The sequence below is a fragment of the Athene cunicularia genome (genome assembly GCF_003259725.1).
Source record: "Athene cunicularia isolate RWA chromosome 2 unlocalized genomic scaffold, athCun1 chr2_part1, whole genome shotgun sequence".
Lineage (NCBI taxonomy): Eukaryota > Metazoa > Chordata > Aves > Strigiformes > Strigidae > Athene > Athene cunicularia.
In genome coordinates, this window is record NW_020799095.1 from 145,217,392 (window position 1) to 145,238,306 (window position 20,915).

The window sequence follows — 20,915 nt, forward strand, 5'->3', positions numbered from 1 at the left end:
CCCCCGGGCCCCCCCGGGCCCCCCCGGGCCTCCCCCGGCCCCGCCGCCCGCCGCCCGGCAGGGTCGGTGCTTTCTCTGTACCCGCTTTGACGTGCCTTTATGCCGGAGCAGCCCGCAGCGCTGGCGAGGCTGCCCGAGAAGCAAAATGGCGCTCGTCGTGAAGCGAAGGAGTTCGCTCAGCAGTCAGAATCCAACAGAACCGTCGAGCAGATATTCCTTCTTAGCAGCGCGGGGATTCTCCATCATAAGAGCTCCCCCGAACTAGCAAGGGACATCAGTTTAGATACACAGATATCATACATATTCATTAGATTTCCTGGAAAGGGGTGTCTTACGATAATAAATTCCCAGAATTCATTTACATCGTCCGACCATCCGTAGTAAAAATAGAGTGAGGGTTTTCGGTGGTCGAGGGAAGAAGAACGTGGTCTTCTTCACGGTGTCAGCCCTTTCCAAAGCATGGCTGTGAGGTAAAGCCCAGGTGTCTTCTTCCTAAATCGGCGAGATCACCCTCCCTAGATTGTACCTCTGTGCCCTTTTGTTCAAGTTCCCCCTTACCTCAGTTTGCCCAAGTGCCCGTTGAAGGAGTTATAGAGGAAGCGATTAACTTTTGTATAGACAGACACAGAGGCCTAGGGAGAACAGTTGAGGAGTCCTTGGGAAACAAACAAAAGCAAAAATTTCATGCATCACAGGTTAGTCTTAATCAGACATTCATGGGTTTGAGCCCTTTCAGTATAATCCACAAGGAAGATTTCTGCTACTCGGGCTGCTCCTGACCCCTTTCTTTGGCCGAGCAATGCTATATGAAATGACTCTTCCTCAGGCATATATCTTTTGTCTATCCTTATACAATACTTTTGTCCTCCTGCATATTCATTAACTAGTTTGCCTAATGAATTTTGGGCAGAAAGCACATTTTCTATTTTCTGTGCAAGCCACCTGTTGCTGTGATTAACATAGAATCACAGAATTGTTTAGGTTGGGAAAGACCTTTAAGATGATCGAGTCCAACCATAAACCTGACACTGCCAAGCCCACCACTAAACCATGTCCCTAAGCACCACATCTACACGTCTTTTAAATGCCTCCACAGATGGTGACTCCACCACTTCCCTGGGCAGCCTGTGCTTGACAACTCTTTCAGTGAAGAAATTTTTCCTAATACCCGAACTAAACCTCCCCTGGCACCACTTGAGGCTGTTCCCTCTCATCCTATTACTTGTTACTTGGTAGAAGAGACCAACACTCACCTCACTACAGCTTTTTCAGGCTATAAGGTCTCCCTGAGCCTCCTCCAGACTAAATCCCCCAGTTTCCTCAGCCTCTCCCCGTACGACCTGTGCTCCAGACCTGCACCAGCTCCATTGCCCTTCTCTGGACACACTCGAGTCATTCAATGTCCTTTTTGTAGTGAGGGGCCCAAAACTGAACACAGGAATCGAGGGGCGGCCTCACCAGTGCCGAGCCCAGGGCTCAGATCCCTTCCCTGTCCCTGCTGGCCACGCCAGTGCTGACACAAGCCAGGATGCCATTGGCCTTCTTGGCCCCCTGGGCACACTGCTGGCTCCTGTCCTCACATTCTCCCAGCAGGCTGCTGCCTCAAGATATCTCTTATCACTATATTTAACTCGGATCAGGTCAAACAACAGTCTAAAATTTCTCATGCTGTGGACACAGAGTTACGCCCTCCTGCAGGTTTCTGTGGACTCTCTCCTGCCATTACCATACTATAACTTCACTCTCAGTGAAGTTACTTTCTAACAAAGATAATAAGTTAGAGTTACAGCTGGAGGCTTCAGGCAGCTGGTCAGACAGCTACAGAAATTCTCATGTCTGACATTTTCTGTTTTGCAGTTAATACAACGCTGTAGCATTGCTTCACATAGTTGATTAAACAGGTTCCAAACTGGCAAAGTTATGTCACACTAAACCTCCAAGAAACTGGATGGGACTACGTGTTTCAAGCCATCGCTAATGAGCTTTATGGAGTCCTTCATCTAATCCTGACCTGCTGACCACCAGTTTGAGTTCAGTTGATATATGAAATGTTAAGAAATTTAGCACATAACTAGTAAGATGGTTGTAGTAGGCCTAAGAGTTGTCTGTTTAAGCTAAGGAGTTTCTGAGCTGTAGGAACAAAGAAACTCGCATAAACATAAATAGATAAAGGCCCTAAGGACAGAAGATGTGGAACCATGGTGACAGAAGATAATGTGCATTGTATGACCCAAAGGATTAGGCCCAGCCCCTGGCAACAGAAGATAACAGACATCCCACTTCAGATAAGGTGGGTGATGAAGGATTTAGTCAGAGGGGTCCGGCTTTTAGGGGCTGGTGATGTCAAAATTGAGGAAAAGGTGATGACGAAGACTACTGGCCTTCCTCCTGAAGACCCCTGAAGACCATCACCTGGAGGCAATGCGCAGGCACATGAGTGACATGATTATTTTAAAACTGCTGATAAAGTGTTTTGGACTAACCACGCCTTAATAGTTAATGTGTATGTTTGTGTTGTGCAATCCTATGAATATGTATAAGGTACCCGCATTTAAGTGGTAAATCTGAGGGGCTTGGTGTGCACGCTTGTGGAGGAGCGATCCCCCGTGCACCCAGCACTGCAGTAAAGAATGCCTGCTTTCTAAAGCTCTGATTCTGAGTCTTAGAGAGTTTTTCCTTGACCGGCTTTTCGGTATCACAGTCCAATTCAGCAGACGAGAACTAGTCTGATCTAATGTAGATTTGATCACAAGATAATGAATTGGGGTTTCTTTAATACTTAAACTCTTATTTTCTTCTTTGTAAGTTCATATATCTTGTTCATTGCCATGTCATGCCTCTATCACAAACTTGTAGCAGCCCTCATCAATGTCTCCAAAACTTCAGTTGCAGAACACAAACTAGCACAATTGTCATTGGATCAAAGTGGAAAGTCAGTATGTATTTCATACCTCTTTGCTAACACAGATAGTCATTAAACTACAGGTCTAATCAAACCTAATGCTCATCTTCTACTAACAGGAAATTCACATATAAGTTTAAATAAGGCTGTAGGATATTTTTAAACGATCAAATTAATTTATTAAGGCATTTCCCTCTGATGTAATACATGGAACACCTCACAGCCACTCTGCAACTTTCTAATTGTAGTGCTATTTAGAGGATAGGAGAAAGGAGGTGTCATCGAGTTAAAGCAACTAAGATTTGTGGAGATAATGTGACACAAGAGAGCAGAAGTAGATTATACAGTTTAGTTTAACTCTGTAGTACTTGTCCTGCTCTGTCTGAGTAAGTAACAAATCCACGCTGAGACGGGGATGTTTACACAGCTGGTTGGCCGGCACCACCATGTGGCCCAAGGCATCTCCACAGAGCCACTGAGATTAAAGAGCCACTGGTGAGGCCTTCCCCTACCTACCCATTTACATATTAAATTGCAGACCCCTTCAAATAATGACATTTAGAGCTGCACCTTTTCCTAGGAATATTATTTTTTGTACTTCAGAGCATAGCTAATAATCAGTGTCATCGTGTTCAAGAAAAAGAAGAAAAAAAATCTTGTTCATGCTGTGTCCAGTATTTTAAAAACTATGTCTACATTGTACTGCACAGAAATACTTATATTATTTCATTATGCTAAAAGCATGGTGTTTTTTAATTGCTTTTGCAGATTCTATACAATAGTTCTGAAGAAAGAAAAATAAAATCCACAATTAAATAAATTGCCATACACTAAGGTGTGGTGGGCTGACCTTGGCTATCTGCCAAGTGTCCACCCAGCTGCTCTCTCACTCCCCCTCCGCAACATGACAGAGCGAGAAAATATGATGAAAAGCTCATGGATTGAGACAGGGAGTTCACACACCAATTACCTTCGTGGGCAAAATACACTTGACTTGGGGAAATTAATTTAATTTACTGCCAATTAGAGCACAATAATGAGCAATAATAACAAATCTAAGAACACCTTCCCTCCACCACTCCCTTCTTCCTGGTTCAACTTCATTCCAAACTCTTGTACTTGTAAATCCTGATTTAAACCACAGTTTGTTATAATCAATATATATGTAGGTCCTGGTTTGCCAAATGTACTTAAGCTGGAGGACTACTTGTCTGAGCAAGTAGCTTCTCAATTGTGATGAGCATAAAAGAGGTATTCTCTGAATGCCAGTGACTAAAAAGCTCTTAGAGTGTATTTGTTTTCCTCCTGTGAAAAGCAGCTTTGTTTATGACTCAGGACTAAACTATTTACTCAGGAAGGCAGAAAGCCATATTTTGGAGCATGCACTTGCAACATGCTAGTCCTAACCTGGTAGCCTAGTACACATCAGCAAAGCTAGATGCTGAAGTAGGATAATCACACTGGTTTCTTGTCCTTCAAACTGCAGGCTCTTCAGAATGAGCCTTATAATCCATGACCTTGATTTTACTGGGAATAATGACATACTGACAAAGTGTAATACACCATCCTTGAGCATCAGTGGTGTTGTGCTAAAGCCCTGGGATGCTCAAAATCTCAGGTTATCATTGCAGTGTGGCTCTCCAAGTTGTGCCTTGTTGTTTCTAACTTCCAATATATGCAATTCAAAGGCTAAGAGGTCTGCCAGACTGTCTTGTTGCCCTTGGGATACACTGAACTCCTGAACCCTGACACAGTTTCAGAATCAACAGTATCCTTTTGAGCTTCACTTTCACAACATAAAAATTCAGATAAGACCAAATGTTTTCATCCTTTGCAGATTTTTATATTTTATATGCTTGGAAGAATTTTCTGCTGCGTAAATTTGAAAGAATGAAAACTGATAAATCCAGCACATCATACACATGCTTTCTAGCATGTGTATGCTAGAAAGCACATCTACATGCTTTCAGCGTGCAGACCTATATGTGAGCTGCTCTTACAATATACTTCATTGAACAAAACGTTTGCAGCCCTTACATCAACACAGTGTATGTATACAGATTTGATGTAACTTGCAGGTATGGTGTTGTACAACTTCTCAAGAGACTTATACATAAATTTATTTTCAAATTAAATACACATTTTGTATTTACATACATTGACCTTATTGTGTTCATTATTTTCATGCAGATATTTTTCACTCAAATTATGTACTAAGAGCTTTACATGGCACAAGCCCAAATTCTTAACTTGAAGCAGCGTACATGACAGAGATAATGTAATGAGCCACATTACAAACAGGAGAATGGAGTTGAGAAAGAAAGAAAAAGGTCCTATCTGGTGTGCTTTCCCTGAAGAAATTCGCTTTACTGCTTTAATACATTAAAAGTTTATTTGTTAAATGCATAAAACAATTCAATATAAAATATATTTCTGTCATGACAAAAAAATAAGCTTTATAGCATTATTATTACAGTGCATCAGAAGTATTTTGAACAGGTGTTCACTCTGTTAGTATATACTCAGGTAAGGTGCTGCAGACCCAGCAAATGGATATCCATGGACAAATCTTAGCTCTTAAAATGCTGCAGGTCAGAATCTTAGCTGGTGGAGATCAGCCAATTGATACCCACTTAGAATCTGAACCTATGTCTTTCTATTTATTTCCTATTACATTATTATTATTATTATTATTGGTTTGGGTTTCACTGTTATTATTATTGTTGTTGCTGTTGTTATTATTATTATTATTATTATTATAGTCTATGGTGGTAACAGTTACTTAGTAACTGTGACAAAATTAGGCTTTCATGTTCACACCAAAGTACCAAAAAATCCTGTCCTAAAGAGCACACAATCTAGCTCACAAATAACAAATTAATTGAAATACATGCAATTCCTAATAATAATCCTCAGTACTGACAACACCCTCTAATACAGGAAGAAATGCAAACAGACACAACTTTACTGAAAAGTAAATGCCAGACATAAGGAAAAAAAGTGGGCAGCATAAGAAACTGTAAAAAGTAAATAATATAAAATGAAGTAACAGTTTTGCTCAGTGTATATTAAAATGAACAGGGGTTTACAAATCACTGCAGCTATTTCACAAAAAATTACATTGAGGAGCAGATTCTGCAGAACTGGACTAAATGACCATACCTATATTCTGTACCAGTATGGTTTATTCCATAACATTTTAATAAAAAATGTTAATCTTTGTAGGGTTTGGCTTCTGTGAGTAATGCTTTCGGGATAAATACAAATCAGACTTTCTCACAGACTAGGAACACTGTAAACTAAGGGATGCCATAAATATTATTATTGTGCTTGCTCCTGTTCCTTTCAACATGAACATTCCTGCTATAAAGCACTACATGATATATACTCAAGAATGACCCTGAAATTCAGCTGAAGACAGCAAGAACTAAGAGTATACGACAAGTTGTAATGGTAAAAAAAAAAATAGCAACAAACAGAATGAGATAATGTACAAGGGTTATAAATCTATATAATGAAATTCTTCTTTCATTCTCTTTTTCTAAATATATTAAAGTGGAGTAACTGTAATCACTGGGGACAGAAACATAAAATTCTAGATGTTTTCTCTGTTTGTAGATGTGCTAGTTAATCATTAATCAACAAGTGGTTTTACTTTGCTACAATTACATTTCACAATTATTCTAGGCTTGATTCTCCAGCTAACAGAAGCTGCAAATACTAATTACCTCTGAAAGTCGGAATTTAAATACTTAGGTTAGAAAATGTATTCAGTTTTTTTGTCAGACATTTTCTGGCTTAAATTTTTCATCCAATGGGATTGAACATAACATATTACTGTGCCTCTTTTCAAAGAAACAATACAAGGTTTCCTTTTATGTCCATTGGAATATATGGAAGGCAACTACCAAAGCTCACCAGTCTGGTAATTGAATAGAACTTTGTCAATTCAACATTAATGAATATCATGGAGGGCAGATTTTAACAGATTCCAAGCATCTTATTTTCAGCCCTCAAACTCCAACTGCCAAATTGTCCCAGAACTTCCTTCTCTCCAGATCACACCAATTCCAATTTCCAGTTTATATTTATTCAAAGACAGATTATAGAAATTCATTTTAGAACAAATTCCTGGCAAGCTGAATCAGCTTTTTCTTCACCAGTTTACAGTGAACTCAGGCTTTTCTAGTTTTTCAGCATAATCACTGCAATGACTGCAGGGTAATTGCAATCTTAGACTTTTCTCTCAGTATAGGATTTCATTTTCCAGATTATTATTCCAGGAGGTTATTTAAACCCTAAAGAGCTTTCTTTATAATCCTTTAGTTTAAAGAATGCATTTAGTAATGGACCTATTACAAGTAGCAATAAAATAGGTAACAAAATATTTGTAGATATTACACAATTATGTTCACTCTCAGTTGTCTCCATAGTTAAAATAAAGAAGCAGAATTATTTAATACAAACAAAATTATTCAGATGTATTAACTACAAGCAAATATGAGGATAAGTATTAGAACTACTATTATAGTTACATAATACATCAGTTTTATGAAGAAGAGCATCCTATTTTTGCCATTTACTGAAACTATAAAACCTGGTCTTGTAAGATCAGATGGTCTGCATTCATATAAAGTCCATTTAATGGACTGGTCAAAATTAAATTACTATGCAAAATTGGTACTTTGGGTGAAATTTCCCTCTCTGAGCTCTTAATGCTGAGCTGTTTATGTTTATCTTCAAAATATAACCATCATATATTTACACTTTGAAAAAGAAATGTACATTTGAACTTAACTGCAAGTACTCTATTCCTCATTGCATCACTTGTTCAGAATTTTGATGCTAGAAATACATCTATAACTTGCTTGAGTTTGGTTTGGACATAGATTTGGACAGACAGTGGTGTTTCAGTTTTGTCGATTCTTTCTTCCACCAGAACCTTTTGTTTGTGCACTTTTGCTGCAGAGTTTTCAAACCCCTGGTATTCTGCCTGCCAGCCTGATTGTACCCCATGGGCAGACCCAGCCCTTCCGCAGGCAGCATTTCATGTCTGCTTTACCAGCGGGGTCTGTGCTAGCTCTGCTTTTAGCACAACAGGAGACAAGCAGACTAGAAGCAGCACTAGTTATGGATTGATTTAATGGGCAATAGAGTCCTCACACATTATCATTGTTTTGTTGCACGGGAAGATGAAATCCATGTTGTCCTAGATAAAGTGGCATAGAGGGAGATATTTTAAGAAGCAGATTATTAAAAGCCTGGAGTCACAAGATAACAGGTTTTGGTTACCCACAGATTGTATGTGTAATTTAGTCTCTGTTGTAGCAAAGATCCAAGCTGAAAAATAGGGCTCAGTGTTTCCAAAGTAAATAACCTGCAGGTCTCGTATTTTTGTAAGGGAATCCAGGTAATTCAAATTCATCACTGCTTCTCCACATCCTGATTCCTGGTTTTCTGAGGAGTGCTTTCCTTCCAATAATATTTATTTCTTCCTTTCTTCTTTTTTCATAATGCACACACAGGAGACAATAAAGCTTCTGAAATATGTGGGAACCACTATGCAAATCCATTATCTCTGAAAGCATGTTGTTACAAAAAATTGATATATAAAGTATGGGAAGACATAATTTTTTAATTAAAAAAAATGTTTTCATGTGGATTACAAAACACTTTTAACCATCAATTTATTATCAAAATGTTTGTGGGACCCCATGCCTACATAGCATTTAACTGACATAAGAGACTAGAGGTACAGCAATTGTTTCAGATGACTGCTTTCAGATAGTCACCAACAAGTATTGCCTCACTCTCAGTTTGACCAAAATAAATATAAAGAATTACATTTTGAAGGAAGAATACTAGCAATTCTGTTATTTTTTTTCCACAGGAGCATGTGTAACAATAAGGAGGTATCAAGTAGTTTGATGCTAAGGAAAACAAATTTGAGGAGAAAGAAAAATGAAAACTGTTAGTGAACTGATTTTGAAATATAGAGGTAACTATCTGCTTTGGAGTTTCTACAAAAGGCAAGAGACAAGCTTGTTTTGAAATGCTGGAGGTCCTGTCTCTCAGTATCCTGTGCCAGTCTGTATTTAGTTACATTCTCCATCCTGTAGTACCTGCTTTGATTAATAATGATACTGGCTTTCTAAATCAGACAACTTGAAAGTTCTGGTGTGCAGCCCTTACATAAACAGGCTTTAAGAAGTGCCATATCTAGCGTCCACTGCTTGGCCCACTGGATCAATAGGATGTATTTTTCATCATAGGCTTTAGTAAGTCTGCAAAGTGATCAAATGCCAGAATATTATTCTAAAATGCTCAGTTTGAACATCCTCTTTCTGAGGACTGACAAAGGTTTCCCAAGTTGTGTCTGCAGCTGTACAGATGCCTTTAGATTTCAGAAGCTGAACTGCACTCATCCAGCAATCTGATGAACAAGGCTGTTTTATCCACACTGTAAGGAATGCAAACCCTGGAATAGCTCCACTTAGTTCCTTCTTTTCATTTTTATCTTTTCAAAGTAAAGAGATAAAGGAAATAACAGAGTCAGGACTGGGGTGGCCAGCTCCAAGTACAAATAAATCAGTGCTCTTGTTTTAAAGGTCCTGAGCTGCACCGTAACTTAGAAATGCTTGGTAAACAGAAACTGGAGACTGAGGATGAGGCTTGACTGAAAAAAGAATAAGGAAGAAAAGAATCTGTAAATGTCTTCCAGATATTCTGGACTAATACATGTTGATCCTGCTACACTCCTTCTCAGTAGAGTGATACCAAGTTAGGGCAGTACCGCACCTGGCACTACCATTCAGTTTAAACTTGGAAAAAGGAGGACTTGCTTTGCCCATTACTGAAAAACATGTTTTCTCTGTGCTGAAGCACAGCAGTTGTTTAACAGCTTACACTCTTTAGCAACTGTTGTCAAACAATAAAAAATATTTCAACCAAATAAATTCAAAGAAGAGTTTTATAGAGCAAAGTGGAGCAATTTGCAGTGGACTGGAAAGGGTCCTGCAGTTAAACCTTTTAATGAAAAGTCCAGGGAATCTTTCTGGCATGCTTGAACCTGTTTTCTAACATGGGTCACCCCAAATGTAGAGGAATTCTTCGTAAATTTAAACATATACTCACCGGTTACTCTTCTTTCTGATTATTTCCTGGGGGAAGAAAAATAAAGCATACATTTTTGTATGTCTTGAATTAAACTACAGTTTGTTATAGTGACTATATATGCAGGTTGTGATTTGCCAAATTTAGTTAAGATGTAGGATTACCTGTTTGAGCAGGTAACTTCTCACTTGTGAGGAGCATAAAAGAGGTATTCTCTGAATGCCAGTGACTAAAGAGCTCTTAGAGTGTATTTGTTTTCCTCTTGTGAAGAACAGCTTTATTTATGACTCAGGACTAAACTATTCAGGAAGTCAGAAAGCCCTGTTTTGGAGCATGCACTTGAAACACGCTAGTCCTAACCTAGTGGTGTTGTCTTTTTAGGGAATAATGACTTAATAACAAACTGTAACATGTCATCCTTGTGCATCAATGGTGTTGTGCTAAAGCCCTTGGATGCTCAAAATCTCAGGTTATCATTGCAGTGTGGCTCTCCAAGTTGTGCCTTGTTGTTTCTAACTTCCAATATATGCAATTCAAAGGCTAAGAGGTCTGCCAGACTGTCTTGGTGCCCTTGGAATACACTGAACTCCTGAACCCTGACACAGTTTCAGAATCAAACAGTATCCTTTTGAGCTTCACTTTCACCACATAAAAATTCAGATAAACCCAAATGTTTTTATTCTTAGCAGATTTTAGATTGTATAGGCTTAAAATAATATTTTGCTTTGTAAAAAGTGAAAGAATAATTCACAAATCCAGCATATACGTACATGCCTTCAGCATGGAGGCCTATGTATGAGCTTGCTCTAAAGATATAATTCAGACCTTCTATATATCTAAGTCTTCTTCTCCAGAAGGATTTAGAAGCTACATCTCTGTGGAAAACTTTGAAATAAAGCAGTCAGAAACAGCAACATCAGCACCTTAAATCAGTTCCTCAGACTGATTTAATACTTCTTACTAAGACATTTATCAGACCACATTATAAGCCAAAGGCAAAGCTCTGTCCTGAACGTAATGGGGCCAAATCATATCAATTCTGTAGTCCCTGGAAGGTGGTAATGTGGCTAGCAGCATAGTTAGCTGTTTTCATTTTTTTCAGACAAAAATAAAGGCTTTTTTGACCTGGGGTTGGACTTCAGTGCAAGGCTTGAAAGCACACCTCTGGATTCATAAGTTACTAACCTTGCTCTGTATCTGCATCTTCATGTTATGGCATATTAGGTTTATCTTCCTTTTAAGCTAACAAGTATGTGTTACAACATATATTGCACATTATGAAAAGGAAGGTTTTCAAAATAAACAGTTTCTATGAATAAAAATCAGTAACAGGAAAAGCCAAATCCTCCATCAGTAACTTCAGATCATGTCTTCCATCCTTTGACAGGAAAACAACAGAAGGAATCTCTCCTACCTCTTCTTAATATAAAATTTCTAAATTCCTCTATTCATTACATGATGCTAGAGTCACTTACCAAAACTTAGCTGTTTTGAAAGATGTGTCAAGACTGAAGGAAGATGACACAGCAGCATCTTGGGACAAAAGACCTGTGAAATTTAAATGCAATGTCCTGTAACTGACTGAAAGTTACATTCTGTCCCCATATTGCTCTTGTTATCATCAGTAAGAGCCATGGATGTACATCCAAGGATGTATTTAATCCTCAGATGTGACTTAGTAAAATATTGTGTGTTGAATATAAAGAAAGTCTGTACTTACAAACTAAAATTATCAGCAACAACGTGGCAGACAATCCTCCCAGAAAGTATCTGAGAACATAACAATACCCATAAACGTTTTAAAAAAAAAAAAAAAAAAAAAAGGATGCATATTAATAGACATGTAGCCTGGATGGGAGGAGGAGAGTAGGTTCTTGCAGATGAACCCTCTGAACTCTGATACGTGAACTGCAATTTGAAATTTAATTTGAAAATTAATTACTTAATCTACTGAGGATAATCTCCTATAAAGAAAGACCTCAGCATTTCCAGACTGAGTGAAACACCCATATTGGTCACTTAGAAAGATATGGATCCATTCTGATTTTACTCAGCCCTTCAAAACCCCTGTCCAAGCACACCTGACGAAGTACTTTTCATATCTGCATATATATTTCCTATTTTTGTGCATATCTGTATATCTTGGATATCTGCTTACATCAACTATCATATGAAAAAATATTAAAAGTTATATCTAACTGTGAAAATGTGACCCTTAATTTATGTTTTATTCACCAACTGAAATGGAGTATTAATATCAGAAACAACAAATAAAAAAATTACCTTATGCATATTGAAATGATTAAACATGTGATCAGTGCAACCATCTGAGAAAGGACATTTTGCACTCTCCTGGATTCTAAAACAAAAATAAGGAAAATAATTTTAATGAGTTTTCAGGAAAGTAAATATATGACAGGAGGTGTTTGCAAAGACTACCTTCAGCCTGTGAGGCCAGTCTCTTCAGTTTTTTTTTTTAAGAGAATTTGCCTAGAATGATTCAAAGCGTAAACCTAATTTTTATGCCCTGGTTGTCTCTAGGAGCCTTTCTCCCCCCCAGCCATAGAGACACTGTGCCTGCCATGCTCTCAGAAAACAAGCCTTTCTGAATAATTGCCTGTTTCAGTTTTTGTTCCCCTGCCCTTTCCTCCATTTCCTCTTCACTTTTTTCTTTTTCCATTTATCACTGAAAATAGGAGAGGAAAAGATGGAACCAGGGAGGAGTAAGCAAGTAAATACCAATTTCAAGACTCTAAAAATGAGGCATATCAGAATAACAATGTAACATACAATGTAACATACCTGCATGGCTCAAAGTCTCTCCATTTGCATTTATCATAAATGGAGAGCAGGATTTTGAAGCACAGAATGGTTTCTCAGGCAGAAGAAACTCGTCATCTTTGGTGAGAGGGGCTCCATTAGATACTGGAGTTTGCCTTTGTGGCACATGACTATTATATTCAGAAAAAAAGTCAGAATCACCTACAAAAAATGTATGCGTAACTGAGATTGCACAAAAGAAGAGCTTTGAGACTTTGCATTGATCAATTTTTTTTTGGGGGGAGGGATGTTAATTACTTAGTCACAGGGAGGTTTCCAAATTGCTAAGGTTAGGGAATTGGCAGGTTCAATGTATGCAGGAGAAAATATGCAGAGTAAAGACAAAACTGCATAGAGCATAACACAATGAAGTTATTAAAACACCCAAGTGAAGGGAGACAATGCCAGATATTAATGACACCAGTATGAATATCACTGGTCATGACTTCAGATTCAAAATCAGTCTAAAAATGCGGTTTTGGCACAAATGTTTTTGTGGACTCATACTCTTGTTTTAATGCCAAGAGCTCAATTCACCACTTACAATTCTGTAACCTGCAAACCTTCTACCTGCACATCTCGTCAGACAACTCCTGCAAAACCTATAGAAAGAGATACCCAAGTCCCTCTAAATATAGACTGTACTGCTGTAGCTTGATTACTTGGTACCTGTCAGGGCTTACCAGTATCACTCTGACTGGCTTCTAGTTTATCGCATCCATCAGGCCAAGGATCATCTACATGGGAGGAATCCATATTGCTGCTGGGCCATGAACTGGAGGTGCTGAGGTTCAACAAGCTGGCCAGAGAGCGACGGATTTTCTTCCTTCGCCTGAATACGCTAGAAAAAACAGACACGTTGTCAAGGAATAGACTTGATTATTCTTGTTGAGCTGGGACATAGTTCTAAAGCTTGCAAGACTGACATGAAAGAACCAGGTTTTGGGTGCTGTTCTAGCTCTGTTCTTGACCCTGGGTATGTCACCAGGAATGAGTGCTTCACCCTGCAATAATGTCAGGGAATGTATTAGCAGCATGGCAGTATCTCATGCTGTTGTGATACTAGATATTGTGCTACCAGATGATACAACAGTTATTGGGCTCTGATACTGCTCTGAGTGGTCTCATGCTACCCATGAGTATCACCCTACCATACCCCATTTGGTGCAGCTTGAATCCACTGTATTTCAACTTTTTTAAACTACATATTATATACCTTCTTAAACAGCTGTTCCCCTGAAATCAAGAGAGATTTTTTCCTGAGTAAGAATTCCAGGACCATATATTTTTTATTTATATATATATATATATATATATATATATATATATGAGTTTTATATATACATATATGTATATATATATACACACAATTTTTTCTTATTTGGTATCATGGTAACACCCCATTGGGTCTCCTTTTTCTTTATTGGACACAACTGCAATTATAGCAACAACTGTGTATTGAAGAGCTTTTGAGTAGCAAGATTAGACATGACTGAAAATCAAGCTATTTCAATCACTGCACTCTCTAAACTAAATCAATTGAGATGTTCTCATTAGGAAGCAATGCTGATCTTATGCCAAGCAAAATGTAGACCGCCACACAGATACCTCCAGGTAAATCCAGAGATGTGGAGGCAATTGCCAACATTGAGTAAAATCTGCCTATAGTTCACTTACCGAACCAAATTCTCTTTATATCTAACAGTTGTCTGAGATGGTGTCAGTGTGATGTTGCCCTCTTCATCAGTCAGAAAACTGTCTTCTGTCAAAACGTAATAACCATTAGAAAGCAGTCGAGGGCTGTGGCGACATGGGGAAAGGGAGCCTGTCAGAGGACTTGTGGAACAACACTCATAGGCAGGGTCATCATCCAAAAAGGCACAAGCGTAACTGAAAAGGAGAAATGAAACCCTTTAAGTCAGTGAATGTCTAGACAGAGCAAACCCATGATTTAATAATAGTGACTTTACATTACCAGCTGATGGGAGCTAGTAATGATATAGAGCTAAAATATGTGGATATAATGATATTACTTCTGGACCTAGGGGGTTTCAGCCAGCTAGAGTGTGCCTGCATCACACTTTCCAGAGCGTCAGATTACAGGGGAGCTTCATTCCAGGTGGAGCATTTCATGAATGCATGGAGCCAGCTTGAATTGAGAAGTGCATGGTGTCTTTCTGTGGCAGTTCTCTTGGCAAAGGATTCCTGCCACATCTACACCTACCTGGATCTGTCAGAGGTATTCCATTGTTTTGCTTCTCTGAGTTACTCTAAATGGTGCCAGCGTGAGCGCCTCTGAACTAGGCAAGATTTATTTGCTTTTTATAACCCAGCCATACTTAATGCAGATTCCAGTATTTAAAGGGTGGCTACAAAGAAGATGGAGACTCCCTTTTTACAGGGAGTCACATGGAAAAGACAAGGGGTAATGGCTACAAGTTACTCTTGGGGAGATTCCGATTGGACACAGGAGGAAAATTTTTTACAATAAGAACAATCAGCCACTGGAATAATCTCCCCAGGGAAATGGTCAATTCCCCAACACTGGACACTTTTAAGATTCATCTGGACAGGGTGCTGGGCCATCTTGTCTGGACAGTGATTTTGACAAGACAGGTTGGACCACATGATTTGTGAGATCCCTTCCAATCTGTTATTCTATGATCCTATGATTCTATTATGATATTTAAGGATACATGACTTCTAATTCTTACAAATCCTAGAATACCATGCAGCTAGAACAACATAGGTTAAAGTCTACGCATAGTGACAACTCCACCCAGCACTGAAATGCAATTGATTTTGAGATTAAATATAGCACAGAAAAATACACTACGTGGTATTTAAAATAGAAGTGAGTAGTGACAGAGGTGAAAGAATCTAAATGCTGTAGACATTTTACTTAGCTCAAGTAAAATTGGATTCATGTTTAGCCCTTTCTCCTCAATCCTTTTGAGATCCAAGTGGCCATTAAGTGACATCCATGGAACGAAATAAGAAAATGGATTGATTCAGAGGCTGATGTGGTTTCAGAAGCAGGTTTAACTATCACATATGGCATGTCACAGAGGGATACAATAATTTCAGTGGAGGGAGAAGCAGGTGGAACAGATACTCCAAAACCTTGTAATGGCAATGTCAGTGCTTCCAATCTCTACAGCAGTATTTCTGAACTTCCATTTAAAACAGTAATTAAATTAGTATCAATTCTAACTGGCCTCAAAGGGATTTTACAAAATCTTCAACAAAATAAAAATAAAATTAAACAAATAGAATTTTCCTCAATACCTTGGAAAAATACATTGTGAGAGGCTGTGTCTGTGTTCTCCATTAAATGCTGTTGAACCTGCAGAGGCAAAGGCCAAACAAGGAGTTGTTATCATATCCACTGACTGCTCAGTTGACAGGTTTTCACTGACAGGTGCCTTGTGCATATCAAAAATATCACAAAAGAAGCTAAAAAAGAAAATTAAATTAGGGAGAGATTAAAGGAGATAAAACAAATGAAAGAATGGGGGAAATACCTAGTGTTTATAGCAAAGTTATTTCAACCAGGAAAACACAAAATCAAAGCCAATCATAATCAGATATTTGTACCCTGCACAGCTTACAACCTTGAGAGAAATAATTATGGACACAAATGCAATATCTGCAGTAATTTTAATGGTGTTTTCCCAGAATTCTGCTTCACGACAAAGATAGTACATGTACTGACAATAGATACAGAGTAGAATAGGAGTGCCACCATTAGCATTACCATATATTTTTCAGATGAAAATTGTGGACGTAGCACAACAGGCACAGGGACAGTGAAAGTGTCAAAGATTTGACAATATTGTGGCAGAAGACTAAGGAAATAGGATTTGTCTGGATTACCATGGCTCAAGTCTGCAAAGTGCTGCCAGATGTTCAGCATCTGACAGAACCAATCTTACAAAATATGAGCAATGGCTATCCATAGGGATAATTTATATCTGTTATTACACGGAAAGATAAAATATATGATCTCTCCCTATATTACCCTGCCTCTCCTGTGTCTTTAGAGCATCATGCTCATAACAGTTAGTAAATGCCCATCATTCACCTATGAGAGGAGATAGGTCTAAGAGAATTATTTTTTAATGTTCAGTTATGAGAATAGGCAAAGAAAAGACATATGAAGGTCAGTGTTTCTATTCTGGTAATCTTGTTTATCCTGATTTGGAGTTCAGTTGTCAGTCACAGCCTGGATGTGAAGGCTGACTGAGCATTGGGACCAGGCAGGGTCACCAAAGAAGGGAAGTAAAACCTTCCAAGATAATTTTTACAAATCAATCCTATTACCCTACTCCCATACGTACTGTTCCTCCTACACTTTGAAAAAAAAAAAAATCACTATACCAGGAGAAAATTATGCTCTAACCCTTGCAAAAACAACTGAGGAGACAATTGGAAGAAACTCAGTGGAGATATGATCAAGTAGCAAAAGTCAGAATGTCACGCAGCAAGTTGTACCAAACGTGAGAGCAGTGGTGTATTTCATAGCCTGACATGTTGTAGACCTATTTTTTTTTCATATACATTTAGCTACCGAAATTATTTATCTTATTTAAGGCAAAATCATGATTTTTAATCGTGCAAAAATATTATACTCAAACCCAAGAAATTAATCCAAACTCTAAAAGAAAATACAGGAAGAACTTGACAGGTGGTTTGTAGGTCTGGATATAAACTAAAACCTGCAAAATCCCAAATCTTATCAGTCAAACAAAATCCCCTCCACAACAGAATTTTTTAATCAAAATCTCTGGTGAATGTGCACAAATTTACATGTGACATTTCATACATCTTGAAAAGGACTGTTTCAGACACCCTGGGATAACAGCTAATATAGATTAACTTTAAAAGGGTTTAAAAAGAAACAGGACTATATTTTATTTTGTCTTGTTTGAAAATTAGGATGTGTAAAATAGTATCATCAATATATATATATATATATATATAAACATATTCTTGTTTAGGCAAAAGTGATTGATTCTAGAGCAAATTTGTTTGAAAATGGATGCAGAAGTATACCTCAGCATCAATTATACTACCGAAACCCATAATACAGTTGTATTGCAAGTGATTTTCTCAGTTACGATAATATAAAGTAGCAACCAGTAAACCCAATAACTTTTAAGAATAGCTTCTTACATATGGGTAGTTCTTTTGCTAAGAAGTGTGGACACACACTGATCAAAGTTGCAGAACAAACCACAGTCCTTCCTTTACTAATTTGAATTGTCTTATAAATTTGCAAGATATGTCTCTGCAGGACACTTGTTTATCTGCCACCCTCTGCAGAAGTAAAATTTAAGGTAAAATAGAGTATATACATACATTTATAAAAGAAAGAGATCTATACATATACAAATACATTACTGGGGAGGAGATGACTTTTTCCCTTTTGAAGAACCATTAATAAACAGTTGTAGTTTTCTTTCAAACTATTTTAAGTAATAACACCAAGCTTCTGTAAACAGTCATAGAACAGGCAGTCTAATGGATTTTTTTGCTACCCTTGATCATGAAAATTTTTGTCTCATGCATTAATGAAGAGGGTTCCTGAAAATCATAATTCAATCAATGCTGGAGAAAGCATGGAAACATCATGTTGTTGACAATACTGCACAGTGTTCTGCTTTCACTTAATATTCAGTCCCATTTCTTGGCTATTAATAGAATGAGAAGCTATAGTAACAATATAAGCAAGCCAAAACAAAGCATCTCAACCACCACTGTACAGTGAATCAGTAGTATGACATCTATCATCCACAAAATGAGGATCAATATGGAACCTTTAAACTATGATATGAGAAAATACCAACAGCTTTAAGAAATCTCATTAAAAGTGAATCTGAGGTGAATGAAGCAATATTTTATGTCAAGAATTAAAGTTTAAGGCAACAACCCCACTTGAATTTCAAAACACCCAAAAGCCTATGTTGCAACAGAAACAAAAAGTCATTGTCCAAAACAGTTAGTATTAATTACCTTTCCCTCAAAAATGAAATTAATCTTTAAACCAATGATGCCATCAGTCGGTAGCCAGCATTCCCCTGTCCATGTTTATATTCTAAACATTAATATGTACTAAAATATAGTGCTAACTATTAAAAATAGCTAAAGCCCAGTCAACCGGTTTTATTCTATTGTACCTACCAAATTAAGTGTCTACAAAGGTAGTTTTATTTGTTCACACATATCAGTCATTTGTGAAGCACAGTCTAGTCTTTTCTCCCTGCAGGTAATGATAACAACTTTCACAAAAATACAAAACTTCCTGAAGAGTAATACAGAAATGAATTCAAAGGTTAGTTATTCCTCAGCTGACAGATAGATGAATAGATAAAGATGTGTAAAATCTTCCAAACCTGGAAAATCCATTTCACTATTAACACATGTGTGCAAAAAAGTTTCCAATCATCAACACGAGAGCCTCAGAGATGATAAGTGGAGGGTGCTCCTTCTGCAGCTTCCTGGAAGAGATTAGTCCCGGGTCTTCGGAAAGGCAGGTCTATGAAGTCCTCTGTTTCCTTTTGAAAACAGCCTGTGCAATCAGCGGCACAGAGGCAGAATGAGGTCATGCTTCCTGTAAAGTAGCCTCACATCACAAGCATTCATTTTGAAGAGCAAACTGAAGATTAAGATTAGCCCAGTGAACACTCTTGCAGGCTGTTGCAAAAGAGAAGATACACTATAAATATCATTTTGCTCCAGTGATGATAGGGGGAACAAGGGCAGAACCTTTCCTCATAAAAACAAGTGACACAGGTTTTTGTTTCAGCTTTACTTTCCTGCTTCAGTCAGAAAACTTTAACATGGTATGTCCAGATCACTCTGTTTACTGAAATACTTGTAAGCTTGATGGGCTTTCATGTAGGAAAATGATCCAGCTACTAAAAAACAATGTGTATAGTAACAAGGCATTTTGCAAAAGCACTGTTATACAGAAGATGCATTTGGTGAGAGTTCAGAGTTGTTTTAAGTTTCATGGTCAAAAACATTACTGAAGATATATATCATGCAATGTTAAGATAAATCCCCTTGAAAGGAGAAAGGAACAAAGCCATTTGTAAACTTATTCATTGTTCCACTCTATATGTTTTATACTATGCAAGATATCAATTCATCATACCTTAAAGTATACAAAAATAAAGTCAAATCCATGTAAGACAAATGGAGCCTGAACAAGATGTCCTGGCAATCAAGATTATTTGATTGTAGAACTATTATACACAAAAGCACTATAAATCAGCTGCTTGACACTGAAGAATTATACAACCTTAAGGAGCAAAACTTCATCTTCAGACAAATAGATAAAATATGCTAGTAGGTATCTCTCCTGATGTCTGTATATATCACTGACAAAAAGAAAGTACAAATCTAGTAAAATATGATTGATTTGATTTAATGAATTTTTCCATGGAGTAGGAAAAATACTTCCACTGACAACAAAAGAATGTGAAATTCTCACCTTACTGAAAAGGAAACAAAAATAGGAATTAGACAATTAGGATGTTACAAAAGAGCTTTTGTTTGGGAGGTAAACTAAACGGAACATTTTAAGGTCCTTTTGCTCAAACATGAAAACACAGGGCCGTGTTCATTCTTCACATCCCTTCATTTATGCAATTATGCCAATGAGGGAATTTAGTCCAACGTTATTTTCATGGATGCATGGACTTTATCACAGAAGGATTTCCCTGGCCACCCTGGCTCTCTACAGGCAACAGACGTAAATTCCCAATGGTCTTTAAAACTAGGTCAGCTACTGAAGAATTTCTATACACACATTAATTTACTTCTTGGGAATATTTTGGGTTTCTTTTCATATTCTTCTCAACAGGAAGCAGTTAATTCTGAACTTGGACTGCTTTTTTTTGAGGACATTGCTGTTTCATGTTTGTCTGTGTAGTTAAAATATATTGTGTCTATATCATATTTAGACTTAGAGGTGTTTTCTGTTTTAATCACTAACATTCATATCTGAAACTCACTGTTCCACAAGCTTTTGATGCATAAACTTTGTGCATTAGTGAATATTTTATAAGTAGGT

General features: G+C 37.7%; 1 protein-coding gene across 1 annotated transcript; it reads right to left on the minus strand.

Annotated features, from left to right (window-relative positions):
* Positions 1-7,324: 7,324 nt before the first annotated feature.
* TMEM71 (transmembrane protein 71) lies at positions 7,325-19,338 on the minus strand. Its single transcript, XM_026842594.1, has 10 exons — positions 19,231-19,338; positions 16,124-16,181; positions 14,513-14,725; positions 13,519-13,676; positions 12,818-12,997; positions 12,299-12,374; positions 11,736-11,785; positions 11,491-11,563; positions 10,037-10,062; positions 7,325-8,480 (listed from the first exon to the last, which is right to left on the minus strand). The coding sequence occupies exons 1-9, from the start codon at positions 19,241-19,243 to the stop codon at positions 10,056-10,058; spliced, it is 828 nt and encodes a 275-aa protein (XP_026698395.1). The 5' UTR covers positions 19,244-19,338; the 3' UTR covers positions 7,325-8,480; positions 10,037-10,055.
* Between the last annotated feature and the right edge of the window lie 1,577 nt (positions 19,339-20,915).